The following is a 17,188-nucleotide window of genomic DNA, read 5'->3' as shown; positions in this document are numbered from 1 at the left end:
TGTACCTACAGGTAAGTCACAATCGCCCTCATAATCACCCTTAAATACTGCATCACCTCAGCAAGCCAGCTACTAGTGCTGATGATGTCAAATGTGGAAAACCAAACAAGCAAAAGACACACTATCATTGGCTGCAGTCTCTCTTCAATACAGCTTATCAATCATGCCATTCCGGGCTAATTATAAGTCATCAGATGACAGGAGTAAACCAATAAAACCTGCAGAGTGATTATTTCATATTTCCCTACTTACAGAGTACCTGCAGGACCAAACCCTGATTTTTTAATATTATTGCCTTGGTAACAGGCATCTGAAAATGTTTTCATCTTCCCTATTATTTCACAAGTCTGTAAGGCAGCTCCTTACGTTTTTAGTCTGTGACTCTTTCTCCCTCCTTTTCCAACATAAATTCCTGAGCTCCCTCCTACTCCCCCCTCTCCAGTCTCAAGAGCTTCAGTGCAAGAACACAACTCACAGAAGGCTCCTGTCCCTCCAGATTCCCTCATGTATTACACAAGATAAAGCTTTACTGTTTCCACTGACAGTTACGAAGAATCCTCCGCTTCCTGCCCCAGCACAGGAGTTCAGAGCTCTGCAGGAAGGTCTGCACCCCAGCCAGAGGCAACTGCCACACAGGGCAGAGACAGACAGACAACTCTGTACTATGAAGACGAGACACAAATTGAACTCCACGCTCCCGGTGACCCACGAACAAGTCTTGTGTCTTACTTCTCTGCATGCACAACAGACACATCCGAGGTGCATCAGGAGCTCCCTTATCGTATTCTGAAATGCTGAAGGTCTTGTTCCACCACACAAATAAAACTCATTCTGTGACAAGGAGAACTGTTAGAAAATTCTCGGAGGTTGAACACCCTCTTTATAGAGCTACACAAGAACAGCTTTTGCACCATAATCTGAAGCTTGATTCACTTCAATCCATATGTACACATTTTTATTCAAAAAACAGAAGAAACAACACACCAGATAAAAAAGGCTTAAAATCCACTTTAATAATGCATTCCTGTAACATTCCTTAGACAAACTCAAACTTGTTAGTGGGACAATTACAGCTTGTGTTCAAACAGTTTACACTAAATGAAAAATCTTGTAGTACTTCTACACAAAAGACAGGCAAGGTTAAGATTATACAAACATTTGTTTCAGTTAAATCTTCAGCATGAGATACAGTATCTTTATCCAATAGATTGTACTTTACTACCAGTAAAAATAAACAGCGATACAACACGTTATCAAAAAATCCATCCAAACAAGAGCCTCCCAGCCATTCAGGCTGTACATGACGGTCAACTACTTTAAAGAAACAGATGGTCCAGATAAAAAGAATAACTACAAGTTAGGAAAAAAAAAAAAAAGAAAAGAAATAAACTAACATAAAATCTCCCCCAATTCACTACATGATGGATCATTTGGAGCTATATAAATTTACAGAATCACGGGAGCTGCAAAGTACCCAGATGCTGCCCTAGTTCTCCAGAGACTTCCCTGTGCTCTTAAGCAAGGTACACTACACTAAAAAAATGCCAAGACATACTGCAATTTTATCTAGTTTAGTCTCAGGACTCCGGCTGCAAATAGGAAACCTGGAATGGTCAAGGCATTAGGGTCCTTGCCAGATTTTACCGTTACTGAACAACCATGGCAGCCTCCCAGAATCCATTTTTCACATTGAAATTATAGGAATGCACCACATGAAATTCTCTAAAACCTTTACCAGTCAGACTGCACTCCCCTTGTCCTAGAGTGGCTTTACCAAAACAGGCCCTAATTAACTATTTTTAGTATCCTTCCCCCCCCCACCCCCCCCACCCCTCAAGTTGAGCCCTGTATGGCCTGCCTAGATTCCTTTCCTCTTTGGGGCACGTGCAGGGGGGTAGCTTAATTCCGTTAGTATCTGCGACGCTTGTTAGGGCCAAAATCACCCCCTGGATTTCCTCTGTTGAAGGCAGGTGGGTTCCCTCCCATCGCTCCAAGGCCTTCCATCGCACCACCCTGGCCAAAACGATCTGCAGGCGGCGGTGGAGTCTTGCAACGAGGACAAATGCAAGAGGCAGGAAGAAAAACATGAAAAAAAGGGCAGTTAAAAGCCATCTGAGTTGATTCAAATTCTACCAAGACTCCACAATTCCAGATGACGTTGCTACAAACCTTCGCCCCACCAAAAATATCCCCAAAGCTGGACTGACAGGACCACTGCAGGACCAAGTTTCTTTCCCCACGTGACTTATAGTCGAGTATGGAATACAGTCCACACCATCTCACAGGCTAGTGCCCTGCTGTGGGGCACGTGAGTAATGCAGTCTGGGAAAGGAGAACTTCACATTTTCACCATATTCCTTCACCCAAACTGAATGCAAATGAGGAACAGTATATTGATCCTACAGCACTGTCACAATCCAGGTGTACACAACACTCCAATTTCAAAATAAGTCTGCAACACTAGTCTTGTGCCCTGATAGAATCCTGTTATTTCTGTTCCTTTGGCTCTCTCCTCTCCCAGCTGGGGTAGTGCTACGGCACAGGCTCTTCCTTCATGATCAAAGGGTAATTCAGACTGAAAGGTACCTCAGGAGGTCTCTAGTCCAACCTGCTGATCAAAGCAGAGTTGGCTATGAGGTCAGACTAGGTTAGTCACAGCTTTATCCAGTTGGGTCTTGCAAACATCCCAGGATGAAGACTGCACAACCTCTCTGGGCAACCTACTCCACTGCCTGGACACCCTCGTGGTGGGCATGGTACTTTCCTTTGGGGAAGGTACTGGGGACAACCCCTGTCTCTTCCTTCACCCTGGACTGGGGCGAAGTGACTACATAGAGCAGAGCTGCTTTACACCAGGCTCCTGGGTTCCATTTATTCTTTGTCCACAGATTTACAGCAGTGGTATAAATATACACAATGTAATGTGATATATATGCACATCATAGCTGGTATTAGTACTGTACATGACTCCATGGTATTGCCTGGTTCTACAGAACACAGACCCAAACTTCAGTAAAATTGCCCATGGGGATGTCCCAGGGACTCTCAGTGGTCACTTTGCTGGCAGTGCAGGGGAGGCACTAGCAGTAACACAGCACTCCTACCTTTTTCCCTTCCCTACAGATGAAAAATTTTGAGCAGCCATGAACTTTCCTGTAGCACACATCACAGAGAAGGACACTACAATCACTCCAAGCAGCTGGAGCAAACATGCAAAGTAACTGCTCCCTACATGAATAAAAAGCTGGAATACATGGGCCCAGTAACTCCCAAAACCAAGCACACAGTCAGCATAAATAGTTTCTAAAAAGACTATACATATTTCTAGCCATTAGAGAAACAGCTTATTGCTTTTTGGTCTAAATGATATTATGTCATCATGCTGATCTGAACTCACCTCCCCTCTCCATCTTCCCCCTTAATTTCCTTGTATAGTACACATTCCCTTGATCTCAGCTGTGCCACTGTCCCTGCCACTTAAGTACAAAAGCTTATAGCCAAATAAAACTGTTCTTTATGACAAAAAAATTTCCATGAGGTAGCAGTCGCGATACATCCAGAAGTCTAAGTAGGAAGGTTTGCAGGAAAATTGTTTATTTAGACCAATTGAGATAAACTGTTGAAGGAAGATGAACTTTCAGGACAAACTTGACTATGACTGCTGCTGTTTCTGCTGCTGACTGGAAGTGCTGACACTGTAAGAGGATCAATCCTCTGTATGACACAGAGGAATGACAGATGCCACAGAGGCCATGGTCTATTGTAAAGCTCTGCAGTAAAGTTTAAAACTAAATTCAATATACAAATTTTAAAAGGCAAATAAATAAGCATAACATCCACTCATTCTGTGCTCTTTACTTCCTAAGCAAATTAGCTGAACTCATTTTAGCATACTCACTATTACCATACTCATTTTAGCCCATGAGCATAGGAGATAATTGTTTTTAAAACTGGTAATGGACAGAACATTCCTGAAAGCTTGCCTTTACGCCTGCAAGAATCTACTCTCAAAACACTCCCATTCAAAGTGCTTCCCATTATGCAATTTAAAAAAATAACCATATATTATTGCTAAGATCTTCCTAACAAATGTTTTAGCACTACCTTGGAAGCAAAGTAAGTAGTTACTAGACTTTGCTCAATCTCCTGAAAATTACCAACTATTATCAAGACAAGATTAACTTCTAAAGATTTCAGCAGGAGATAAGCAACAGGTCTAAGTAGACAAACAAGCTTCAACTTTAGCAGCATAGTGCTTAACAATGGAAACAACATAATTTGCATTTAAAAGGTGTGCACAAAAAGGAGACGGAGATACATTACCATTCCCATGGCTCCATCAGGTATCATAGCTCCAGGACCAGTTGCAGGAGGTGCAGCAGCTGGGACGTTGGTACCACCCATGGCTCCTCTATTGTTCATGCCAATGGTACCTGAAAAAGAAAACTGAAGAATGTCCTGGCAGACACAGTGACTGGGGTCTACTCATCACTCCAGAGCCACAGAATACCATGTAAGCTCCCCGTAGCTTACACTGGGGACAGAGTCCTAGTCTATTAACTAGCTTTGCCCTATTGGGTCAAGACAAACTGATCTTGCATTCCAGTATCACCTGAAACTACAGCAGGCTCTAACACTTACCACCTTCATTAACCATTAAGTCCCCATCATGTTTTCATTTGCTCTCATATCTGTGGCCTGAAACTCTAAATCACATAGTCAAAACATGGAAATACAGTAATCAAGATTATTTCCTGGGCTCAAGGTCTAGCACTACATGTACCAGTTTCTGTATCAGCACAAACTTCTGAAGCACACTGTGGGTCTGATAGCAACTTCAACCAAGCCTTTTGCTTACTGAACCGAGTCTTTCACAAATGTACAGTACTGCCTCATACCCGAATTTTGTCATGTTTCCTGTCACATGAACACTTCCTGTCACTGAACTGGAAGATTACTATGACTGAGTTTCTAAATAAGAAGCCAATAAAATAAAACTACTCAAAAAATGTAGAGATTTTGTAAAGGAGGAAATGAACATGCATAGCAACAAAGATGGCCACAGAATACTCTTACCTCCCATACCCATCTGTCCCATTCGCATGTCTGGTGGCTCCCTCTGGAAAAAGAGACACTCATTTCAAATTACAAAAATTCAGGCTTTTTAAAAAATGTAATTATACAAAGTTCCAGGGTTTTACTACTGAAAACTGTGCAAAAAAGTCATTCCCAGGGTAAATTTCAAGAGATCTGAGCTACCTTCGCCAGGTAACTGCTGAACAAACAGGTCTTATTTAAAAGATCTCATTCTGAAAGACTGTTTTTCACAATCATGGTAAAACATCCAGCAGCAAAGCTGCACGTGCAGATTTTACCAAACAGCACCATAAAGAGATATCTGATACCTGGATGGAAAGATCTGCTGAGCAGCAGTAACACACCAGCTAGAATTAGTTTTGCTACTTCCTCGGCATAGCTAAGAAGCTTTTCCTGTTGAAAGGAATGCAAGCTTACATAAAGATGCAGCACTGGATCACTTGCATTAAAACATCAGTTCGTAAGTTCAATTTTTCTTATATTAAGTGAGCACAGGGGACATAACACAGATCTCCTACGCTGCAAAGCTAGGAGCACCTCCTCACTTCAGTGAGGGCACTACTTTTTCCACAGTGGGAACTGGAGAACAGATTTCACTTCATCTGTAGTCTCAGTGTCACCACTTATCATATGAAGGCACTATTATTTAGAGAAATCATGAATTCTGCTACACAGGGCAATATTCAGACATTTAGGTCAGTCACACAGTTCTGGCTCTTTTGGTTTGACACATTTAGCTATTTTGCTTAGGGGTTAATTTTTTGCCAGGATACAGAAACACTAGACACCCAGTTGCATCAATGCCATTATACCACCTCGATAGTACTACAGCTATCTCCACAATAGAAAGTTGCTGGGACTGGAAATGTAAGGGAAAAAAACCCCAAAGACAGTTTTTTATACAACTGGAGATACTGCTATTAAAAAGCAGGCTACCACGTTTTACATTACAAGAAAATACTTGACCAACTGACTTCTAAGTGCAAGCAATTACCATGCCTACAGCAGTGCCTCAAGTTGGGACCATTTCAGCTAAGCATGACTAAGACAGTCTGCAGACTAGGGATACAGTCAGGTTTATGACCATAACAGGGTTCTGCAGCAGTACTTCAGAACAGTATATCTTTGTTACTGTTAGAATAAAATTAGTTATCACATGTTCTTCTGAACAGCAAGACAGCTAGTGAGGGTACTACATAACAGCAGTGGAACAGTAACTGGGGTACTGTCCTTGTTTCAGCTAGGATAGAGTTAATTTTCTTCCTAGAAGCTGGTACAGCGTTGTGTTTTGGATTCAGTATGAGAATAATGTTGATAACACACTGATGTTTTTATTGCTAGTGTTTATACTAAATCAAGGTTTTTTCAGCTTCTCATGCCCTGCCGGCAAGAAGGCTGGAGGGGCACAAGAAGTTGGGAGGGGATGTAGCCAGGACAGCTGATCCAAACTGGCCAAAGCAATATTCCATCCCATATAATGTCATGCCCAGTATACAAACCAGGGGGAGTGAGCCAGGAGGGACGAATCACCACTCAGGGACTGGCTGAGCATCAGTCAGTGGGTGGTGAGCAAGTGCATTGTGCATCACTTGTCCTTCTTAGGTTTTATTTCACTCTCTTTTTGTATCTTCCTTTTCATTACAATTATTACATTTTATTTTTATTTCAATTATTAAACTGTTCTTATCTCAACCCATGAGTTTTAATTGTTCTCAATTCTCCTCCCCAGCCCCCCAGGGCTGGGGAGGGAAGATTTGAGTAAGCAGCTGCATGGTGCTTAGCTGCTGGTTGAGGTTAAATCAAAACAGGTATTTATATTTTCCAGACTAAACCATATTAAGATCGGAGGGGGTTAATAATTTAGGGCAGAATGCACTAAAGATATAGGGTCCCTCAACCAGCAAGTTACAGAAAGCCCCATGCTGCGGAAGGACAAAAATCTAATGTCAGCATCCAGATGTAATGGGAAGTTACAAGCACTCATACCGCATCAGCAAAATTCCCTTTAAAGCCTTCCTGCTGGCGTCTCATCATCTCTTCTTGCTGCCTTCTCATTTCCTCCTCACGGCGCCTGCGTTCTTCCTCTTGCCTGCAAAAAAGGTCCAAAGAAGCTCAGCACAACTTACCCGAACCATTTGCATCACAGTGTTGCAGCGCTGCCTAATGGGTCTTGTTTGGAAACCTACAACTTTAAGAACATTATTTTGATGAGGCTTTAAAATATTAGATACCTCATGATGAAAACAGAAACATATACGCAGCACCAAGACATTTCCAACACTTTCAGTTTTAAGGAGGTCATTATAAAACCCAACATGAGCACAACCATGTGTGTATCTCATGAGGAGTGGCCGAGGGAACTGGGGTTGTTTAGTCTGGAGAAAAGGAGGCTGAGGGGAGACCTTATCACTCTACAGCTACCTGAAAGGAGGCTGTAGCGAGGTGGGTGTCAATCTCTTCTCTCAAGTAAGAGGTGATAGAACGAGAGGAAATGGCCTCAAGTTGCACTAGGGCAGGTTTAGAATGGGTATTAGGAAAAATTTCTTCACTGAAAGGGTTCTCAAGCATTGGAACAGGCTGCCCAGGGAAGGGATTGAGACACCATCCCTGGAGGTATTTAAAAGCGTAGATGTGGCACTTTGGGATGCGGTTTAGTGGTGGAGTTGGCAGTCTTATGTTTATGGTTGGACTCAATGTTAAAGGTCTTTTCCAACCTAAATGATTCTATGTACACGGCAGCTCCCAAATACACACTGACTACATGCAATGTAATGCATACAAGCCAGACAGTTCTCAAGCCCCTTCTATTACAGAAGTAGTCTGGAGATCTTCCTGGAGCTTCTCAAAATGACCCTGAGACAAGGAAGAGCTGGAATGGACAGATAAATGCTAGAACAAGGTTTCCCAACCCAGAGCACTGAAGCCACCAAATCACTGCACCAATTCTGATTTTTCTAACTGCCTCAGTAAAGGAGTTAAACTGAGATACAGAACTGTAAAAAAACAAATAGTGATCAGTGCAAGAAACTCCTAACTCTTCGATCTTAAAACAACTGTACACTCTCCCTATGAACAAAAAGGCCTAAAATAACATCCACACTTTAGGTAGTAATTAATTGTCACACTGAACAATGAGGTGCACATAAGCAGTGTTTCATTCCATAATATTATGGATTCACAGCACTTTGTAACCTGTGCCCTTACCTGAGTTCCAACTGTTTACGTTTTTGTACTTCTTGGTTATGCAATTCCTCCATTCTCCTCAGCTCTTCCTGGCGTCTCATTAAATCTGTAAAAGATGACAGTAAAAAACCCAATCAAACTCATCTCCCATGTCACCTCTTATCAATTCCTGAACTAGAACCGTAACACACAAGAGAATAAGGTAACAGAGCCTCCAACAACACAGTAACATCTCTCCACTCATTTGCCACTACCATGCTCAGTTGTAAGTCAAGCAGCTACACCAGGGCTCACCCTCAGGGGGCTCCAGCCAGCCTACTAAGCTACCCACCCCTGGATGCTGCAGGGCCGTGCTCTGATACTGATTGATCTCTGATTGGTACCTTGCCGCATGAGCATAACTTGGTGCTCATGGCGAGCTGCTTCCATTTCCATTTCCAGCTTCTCTCGGGCTTCCTTGATGTTGCGGTCTACTTGTTCTTGCTGCTGCTTCTCCATTTCTATTAGAGCCTTCCAACGCATGGCGTATTCATACTCAAAGCTGCCAGGCTGTGCAAATCGAGGAGGCTGCTCACGCTCCCTGTCAAACAAGGAAGAGCTAGTGAATGCTTCAACAGAGCAAGGACGAACCAAGAAAAATACATTTGTGTGTTAAATGCAATGGCAGATTCTTTTAACAGTTAGAAAAGCATTTCTTAGTGCAATAAATAAGGAACGACTTTGTCTTCTACTTTCTCACAAATAGCTATGCCTAAGATACCAGTTTGTCTGCTCCTCAGGAACCATCTTATTGAAAGGAAAAACTTAGGGAGAACCCTGCTGCAGGATTAACTATACATGGAAACTGTGTCCCGTCCTCCTCCTCCATAACAAGCAACAACAGTGCTTTCATAAGACACCAAAAGATTCTGGGTAAAGACATTTAGAAATACTCTTGAAAGAGACAGCCTTTGCTCCTGCTGCACATCTTATGGACAGATCCACTCCAGAAACAAACACTGCCCAAACATGTGTATATTTCATTAATTTCTGCAGTCCCTGCACCGAAGCACAATGACTATTCCTAATGCAGCCTCCCAGCTCCTGAAGCTCTCATCCCCCTTACTTGAAAAATTCATGAGCTCACGTGGTTTACTAATTCCCGGTTGGATCACATGACAGCTACTTACAAGGGGAAGCCTTCAAAGACCACGGCCTTATACCTGGATAGCTCTACAATCTCCTAATGCTATTCACATCATTCCTTAAATTTTCACTGTGGGTTCAAGTCTGCTTCCTCTACAGACTTTCTGTAATACTTAGAGCAAGTAACTTAAGCCTTTGCTTCAGTTTCTCACCTGAGCAAGGGGATCTCACCTTATCTCAAACTGACACAATTTTTTATTCCAACAACTCAAACGGACTTATGAAAAATACGCAGAGGCTGCCAGTCTTATCCAGCAGTGCGGATCCAAAACCACTGCTTTCTTTCTGCTAACCATGGCAAGAGAACAGTGTATGCAAGTCTCTTTCCAGAGTCAGGTCATGTTTACAGAAAAAAAGAGGACCTTTAGTAGCACTGATGAGCCACCCTCCTAAGACTGAGGCACTAGTCAATGTCCTAGTCCACAGGTAGTCTCATCACGTGGCAGGCACATACTTGTGATATTGCTGGTTTTTGATGACTAGTTTCTCTGGTAGTCCCTCTTCATCATCATACTGATCCATGGGCTCAACAGTGACGGGCCGAGGGAATCTGTAAAGAAAAGGAGGTGCTTTCAAGAAAATTCAAGAATGAGCTTACAGTGTAGGAAAACATGTGTATTGTGCTCGAACTTACAAAATACGGGTTTTTAGCACTGCTCAAAGAAATTCAGAGCAGTTGGGGATCTCAACCAAAGTGAAACCAGAAATCATGTCGAACACTTTTTTTTTTTTCTCTTTCTAGAATCGGAGCCGAACCATTAATTAGAATCCTTGTTGAATCCGAACCAAAACTGTACTGAAAGAAGAATACTTGCAGTTACTGGTTCAAATTAACAGCTTAACTGGAACCTGACATCCTCCAGGAGGATCTACTCAGCATGAAGTCTTGTAGTCGCTACAGTCTGGGGTTTTTTTCCCCCTTTCCTCCCTTGCCACACGGCCAACCATGGGCTGCATGAGTCCTTGTGTCCCTTTTTATTGCTGCCTAAAGCAAAGAGTAACTACACTGCTCCTCACTGGGGTTTCTGGCTGTACCATTCAGTCCTACTCTCCTGGTGAGACTCCCACGTGCCATTATTGCCAAGCAGCAGTGCTCTACAAGCCTGTTGGGCCCTGTCTGAATTTCCCCCTAAGAAATCCACTTTCACAACACAGACACTGCACATGTGTGCTTCTGTCCTCCTGGTTTCTCCGTGCAGAAGAAAGTATTAAACAGAAGTGTCCCCTGTCTCTGAGTTAGCTTCCCACCACAGCACTAATGCTGCTCATCCTCAGCACAAAGCAGCACTGCAGTTTCTTGTTAGCTCCTCAAGCCCATTTGCCAGAGCTGGGGAAATGGAAGAGAAACGATCACGCTATGCAAGCGGTGCCCAGACTCCAGCAGGAAGGCCGGATATGAGACTAAAACCTCTCTCCTCAGCTGAAGCTTTTCATTTCAATGTGACATATTCCATTATTAAGTCTTATTTTCCAGCGTGAACCAATTCCAACCAGTTTATCTAGCTGTTATTGTCATGAACTAGGACAAACCAGAACTAATATAATCAAACCCAAACCATAACTAGAAATAAGCAACATAGTGCTTTGCTGTCCTAGATATCAGAATCTAATGCACGGATAGCTACAAAAAAATTCAATGTTACCCTCAGGTGTTCTCAGTTACACACTAATAGCGATTAGTTTTGCACGCTCACTTTTAAAAATTTGTTTTCATGGTTCTTTCAGGATATAGACTTCTGAATCATCAAAAGCTCCCCAATGGCAATTCTACTGCAGAGTACTACACGCTATGATGGTTATCACCAAAGAGTCTCAGGGAGAAAAGAGATATTAAAAAAACCAAAACAACTGCTTTTTGAAACTGAACATGCTTGTGTAGGGCTGTGTGCCACACACAGGTCTCCAGGAAAAGGAGAGAAGTGAGAAGCACAAAGCTTATAAAATTACTTTAGAAATTAGGATTATAGCCCCAATTTCAGGAAATACTCTATTCACAAATTCTAGGTGCATACAGAGAAATAAAAATTCCTGTATATTTTGTAAGAGATCAAAAACTGTTCCCTCTTAATAGTTAGAGCAACAAGCCATGCTCTGTGGAATGCATCTAAAATTAGTCATTTACTTGAGCAAGTTCACATAATTATGCAAGGACATGCTTTGTGCTTGAGTAGAAGGCAACAAGGAAAACAGTTTATTACGGTGAACGCTCCAGACAATCCAATCTATCTGACCAGCTTCTCCAACAGATCCCCTGCCCGCAGTGGTGGATCAGCATTCCACCCCGGCAGCGCATGCTGTTTAGTCCCAAGACTCGCCTCTGAAGCGACCCAGAGTGCACAATTAACAGACTTGAGCTTCGTTTCCACCAAATGATATGGTCTCTGAAATAGCTCCCGTTTCCTAAGGGCTGCTTTAATTGCCCTAAGAAGGCTTTATTGAAGAAGGGCTTACTGGGAAGTTTTATGCACTTACCCCACTAGCAGCTTCCCAGAAGAAAGTTTTCAGACCTGAGTTTCAGCACAGACTCACTCTTGTTGGAACAAAGCTAAGTAAAGTTCTCCCTGGACAAATCACCTACCACTGCCCCATATCTCATCTGTCCCACTCTGGCGTTAAGAAACATTGCTCACAAGCCAGTGCCACCATCAACCTGCACCCATGCCAGTACAGCACTTCTCACCCTCCACACTTACGTAGTTAGCAGGAAAGACCCATCACTACATCTATCCAGGGCTTTCCTAGCAGCAGGCTTCCCTGAGAACTCCACAATGCCTTTCCCAGAGGATCGTCCTCTGTCATCCACAATAACCACAGCCCTTTCCACCTGGCCGAACACTGAGAAGGCTTCCTCCAGGAGCTCATTGGACACAAACTGAGGCAGGTTCCTGACTGTCAGCGATGCGCTGTGGCATGCAAAACGCACTCTTAGTTGCTTCCCACGTAGAGGCATGTTGTCTAGTTCCACCTTTGCAATCTCTGCCAGAGTGCGAGTTTCCTGAAGATAAAAAAAAAAGTTATCATTAAAACTCTCAATGCAGTACAGAATCAGCCAGTCACAGTCACAACAGAGTCACAAGCCTATTTTCCCTGAACAAGTTACTTCACAGAGAAGAACAAATAACCCTCCCCATAGCGTGGTAAAACATGTCCTACCAAACTGTAGCTATTCTCTGTTATCAATGACTCTAACTGAATAGGCATGTACAGAGTTGGGGGCGGGGGGGGCGGAAGAAAATGTATCAGACATAAGCTTAATCCAACAGCCAGTATGAAACTAAGCAAACAGTTTAAATGATTATTATCTATCAGACACAATTATATTAAGTCTACAAAGCATGCCTCTTGTTTTTTTAAAATACATACATCAAAAAAAAATTCAACTAGCCAAGTCTGGTAACTATAAAAGGAAATGTTGATTGTATGACAATCCATGGAAGACATCCTATGCCAGATTCACACCTTTCCACTCATTTAAGTCACTACCAAGCAGCTACACTACAGCAAAGCACCCCAGACTTTGGTGTGGGAACCTCATGCTCACCTTGGGGCTTTCAGAAAGGTAGTATACGACCTAGTAAAGTCTAGAACTATTACGCCATGTTGGTAGCTACCTCCCTCCTAGGCACACTTCAACGTGATCATCTAGAGATCCGCTACCTCAAGGGCATTCACCACTACAGTAATACTGCATGGCAACCTATGTTCGTAGAAATTCCATGTTCACACCCTTCCAGAAAATGGAAGTCCACTTTGTCTATAACAGCATCACGTTCATGTTTTCTTTATGTTTTCTACCAACTGACTTCAGAATAATTTTATCACATCTCAATTTCTACCACAAACTGCCTGAATTCACATTCCTTCTCGTAACAAGCTCTAGACAAACCACTTGTAGGTTACTAAAATCAGCAGCAGGCTTAATTAGCGAGATATCTGAACATCTACTACTTTCAATTAGCGATACTCCTCCAGTGTGAGTCATTGCCACAAAAACACCCCAAAGGTAGCAAGTCACTCACCAGCCTGATAAAGCCAAAGCCTTTGTCCTTGTGTATGAAGACTTCACCTGCCTTGCCATACTTCTCAAATAACTTTCTCATTTCTTCCTCTGTAATATCTGGGGGCAGATTCCCCACAAACAGGCGGCTTCTTTGGGTGAAGGTCTTTTCACCAGGTTTCCGGAAATTCTTCAGATCAATAGTCAGGCCTTCATCTGAGGGGAATAAGGTACACAGCTGCTCTACAGTTGGGGGGATAAATTCTATTAGGTTTCATCACAGTGAACACAGAGACATAGGACAATATAGGTAACACCACCCATTCACTTTGGTCTCAAACCCCTCCAGCCATCTCTACAGCAACAAGGGGATTTTATTTCAGAATGGGCCCATAATCTTTTTAAAGAAAACACGTGCTTGGACCTCAGTGCTCATTAACACAAGTGAAAGGTAGTCTAGACCTGGAGAAAAGAAGATCATTGCAGCTTCAAATGACATGAGAAATTTCACTCAACTTTTGGAGATCGACTCAAGGTGATTGGCCTGCAACAAAATCAACTGTAGTTACAATACAGGATTTTGCTATTACAACCTGAATAATTATAGAAAAGCCACAGTTTGGCCAGCAACCAGATTTTTACTCAAAAAAACCTACCCCAGATGTCTAGAAAAATACACAAATGAGGGAAATTTTGCCCAGACAGGTAACATTTGAGATAGCTGTCATTCTATGGGTTTATGGGTTATGAGATGGGATTTGGGTTCTAGAGTCTGGGGTTCCAAGCTGAAGAGAAGGCTGGAATGGTGAAAATAGTGGGGGGGGAAAAAAAAGCACCCCAAAACCAGCCATATAGATGAGACCTCAGAAAAATTATTAAGTTCATTACAAAAAAATCTATATTCAGTAAGTAATGCTAGATCTAACACCAATAAACAGGACAAATTCTAGGAACATTCTCAAATCCCCACATGCATATACAATCTTTAACCCTTAATTCAGCAAGAGTCCAGCACAATCCTGGAAGCTCTGCTATACGCCAGACACAGGGGTGGCTTTATCATCACTTTACCTTCCTGTGTCCCATTTTCTTGAACGTATACAGAACTTTCCCACAGCATGGCTCGGTGTCCTATAGAAAGCAATTCCCTTGCTTTGCAGAGGACACACTTCATGGCCACACGTATGGGATAAATTATGAACATGAGCGGCTTTGATTCAGGCTACAAAGCATGGCACTAACCAAGAAAGGCTATTCATGCAAAGACAATGCATGCAAGACATGCAAGGAAAACCCTTTCATAAGAATAAGCACACCTCCATGGCTAACACTAAAAAAACCAAACAAGACTGACAGTAAATCTATAGAAGGGTATTGAGAGGAAGTTATCTACTTCACACAGCAAGGGTGCATAAGTGAAATGTTTTGTCTTGTGAACTTCTTCACACTATCAGAAGTACTTGGGGATCAACTGCAAGGCCTGTGAATACACTAGGAGGAACTTACAGCAGAGTTATACCACTATCACTGTTCTGCCTTAAGTAGATCCACTCAAAGGAATGAGAGATACAGTCACTCACTATAAGCTGATTCCTGCGAGAATACCACAATACAGTTGTTGTGTTGTATTGATTCCAACCTGACTGGAAATGGACTGGTCTGCCACCCTTGTCTGTTATCTTCCATGAACTGATAAGGAACCATTTTAACAGGGCCACCTAATAAAAATACGCAGGGATTTTTTTACTAGCCTCTGCATGTGTGTGTATATAATTAAACTTGCAACTCTGACAGAAAAAAACATAGAAGAATCATGCAAAGTGCGTATGTGACTCCTATACGCTTTTGTTTTGCATAGCCAAGTGTCCAAACTTAAAAAAAAATATATCCTAATATAGCTGAAGCACTTCCTCCTCTGAAAATGTTAATGGCAATGCCTTGCTGCCATACTTCTAAACTATCAAGTTAGATCAGCGAAGGCCCCAAAAGCCATTAATATGTATTGTCTCAGTGAACAAGCACCCCCTCTGTATCCCAAGTAACAGAGCTACAGTCCACACCGATTAAGAACAAACCCGGAAACACTCAAGATCACAGTAACATCAAATGTCAGCTGGTACTTAAATACTGAAACATTATTAACTAAAGTTAAAAAGATCTCAGTCCCTCCCGTGTAAAAATTTAGTCTTAATGGGTAACTGCAGATTGCTGTAATAACGCTCTTACTACAACTGTATCTCTACAGATAGCAACTTTATTTCACTAGTACTTAAGGAAACCCGTGTTGAAAAGCCATCTGTTATGGTTGGTGAAAAAAGGAAACGGAGCCAAAGGGAAACAAGCCATCTCGTATTTGCAAGGCTTACAGAAGCACTGTTAAAGGTTCAGAGACTTCTAAACTCTTTAAGTGAGCTTTCTTTGAGAATTTGAGACAAAAGAAGCAACCTCTACATCACTGCCCAGCTTCGGGAACACAAGAAGCTTACAAACAAATCCCAGTCAAACCTACGCGAGCAGCATGCACCTCTAAGTAGACTGAGCAAAAAAACCAAAACCCAACCCGGCTGCAATTCACGCCACCGTCTCCAACAATGGAAAAACCTGACTGTTGCAGGCGGACAGCGATTGCAAGTCGCGGTGTGCTTAAGGACCTGAGCTTTGATTGTTTTAAACCGAAAGAGCAGGTTCTGTTTGTTTCCGCCAAGACCTGTTGCACCTGTATGGGCCGGCAGCTAAAGGGGACCCGAAGTTACCCTTCGCAGCGAGGGCGCTCGCTCAACGCCTACCCAAAGCGGGGCCGGGCGGCCCCCCGCGGCGGGCCCGGGACTCACTCTGGCTGTTGGCCTGCTGCCCGTTGGCGGGGATGGACGGCGGCGGGTGCTGCTGGTGCTGGTGCTGTTTCCGCGGAGTGTGGTTCTGCTTCTCCATGTTGAAGCCCTTGTTGCCCTGCATCTTCCCCACCTAAGGGCAGACACGTCCGGTCGGCCGCGGCCCGCAGCTCGACGCCGGGCTCCCGGCCGCGGGCCCCAGCCCCCGGGAAGCTCCCACCGCCCCCGGCCCCGCCTCACCGGGGCCCGCCCGCCCGCCAAAGCGGCCGCGTGCAGCGGCGGGGCGGGGCGCACAGGCCGCGGCGGGCCCCGGCAGGGCCCCAGCGGCGGCGGCCGCCCGGGAGCGCCCGCCCTGCGGCGGAGCGGAGCCGAGCCGCGCTCCGGCCACCGTCGCGGCCTCACCTGACGGCGGACGCCGGCGTCGAGGCGAATCGCGGCCTCCTCACCCCGCAGCAGCCCGGAGAGCAGCGCGCGCGCGGCCGGAACTCGCGCAGCCTATCCAAGCGCCCGCCACCCGCGCTCCCATTGGCCTCCCAGACTCCAGCTTCGCGCCGCCACTGGCCATGCTCAAACGCCACTCACAGCCCGGCCGCGGCGAGGCGGGACTAGCTGCCCCAGCAGCCCTCCGCGCGGAGCCGATTGGCTGCCAATCATCTCCGCGGGCATCAAGTTCGGGTGAGAAGCGAACGAGGGACAAAGGATCCTAACGAGCCACCGGAGCGCGCCGCGCAGGCGCAGTGAGATGGAGGGGGACGCGCAGGCGCGGCGGGGGCTGCTGGCTTTAAAGAGACAGCAGCAGGCACCGGGTGCGTGCTGCGCTGCGCGCTCAGCCCGCGCTTCTTACGCGCAGTGTGTGTCGTGTCGTGTCGGCCCCCCCCCCCCCAGCCCGCCCGCCCTT

At 44.3% G+C, this 17,188-nt stretch overlaps 1 protein-coding gene across 4 annotated transcripts; it reads right to left on the bottom strand.

Moving 5' to 3' along the window:
- Positions 1-990: 990 nt before the first annotated feature.
- On the bottom strand, positions 991-16,834 carry NONO (non-POU domain containing octamer binding). Of its 4 annotated transcripts, none has more exons than XM_074882867.1 (11): positions 16,693-16,834; positions 16,249-16,423; positions 13,485-13,705; positions 12,159-12,460; positions 9,920-10,015; positions 8,664-8,860; positions 8,302-8,386; positions 7,084-7,186; positions 5,077-5,119; positions 4,324-4,433; positions 991-2,046 (listed from the first exon to the last, which is right to left on the bottom strand). In XM_074882867.1, the coding sequence occupies exons 2-11, from the start codon at positions 16,412-16,414 to the stop codon at positions 1,909-1,911; spliced, it is 1,461 nt and encodes a 486-aa protein (XP_074738968.1). In that variant the 5' UTR covers positions 16,415-16,423; positions 16,693-16,834; the 3' UTR covers positions 991-1,908. The 4 variants fall into 4 exon arrangements, with proteins under 4 accessions (XP_074738968.1, XP_074738969.1, XP_074738970.1 ...); XM_074882868.1 differs by having other exon boundaries at positions 13,485-13,678; XM_074882869.1 differs by having other exon boundaries at positions 16,294-16,423; positions 16,693-16,833.
- Between the last annotated feature and the right edge of the window lie 354 nt (positions 16,835-17,188).

This window comes from Strix uralensis, chromosome 13 (genome assembly GCF_047716275.1).
Source record: "Strix uralensis isolate ZFMK-TIS-50842 chromosome 13, bStrUra1, whole genome shotgun sequence".
NCBI classification, from domain to species: Eukaryota; Metazoa; Chordata; class Aves; order Strigiformes; family Strigidae; genus Strix; species Strix uralensis.
Note: the sequence above shows the minus strand (reverse complement) of the source record. Positions and strands in the feature narration are given on the sequence as shown.

Excerpts from the sequence above, each read along its gene's own strand:
- NONO (XM_074882867.1), bottom strand. The coding sequence starts at position 16,414 with ATGCAGGGCAACAAGGGCTTCAACATGGAGAAGCAGAACCACACTCCG. Across the intron at positions 8,387-8,663 it reads AGTTATGCTCATGCGGCAAG|ATTTAATGAGACGCCAGGAA; the intron begins GTACCAATCAGA and ends CATCTTTTACAG. Across the intron at positions 2,047-4,323 it reads CTGATGGAGCCATGGGAATG|ACTCCACCGCCGCCTGCAGA; the intron begins GTAATGTATCTC and ends CCTCGTTGCAAG.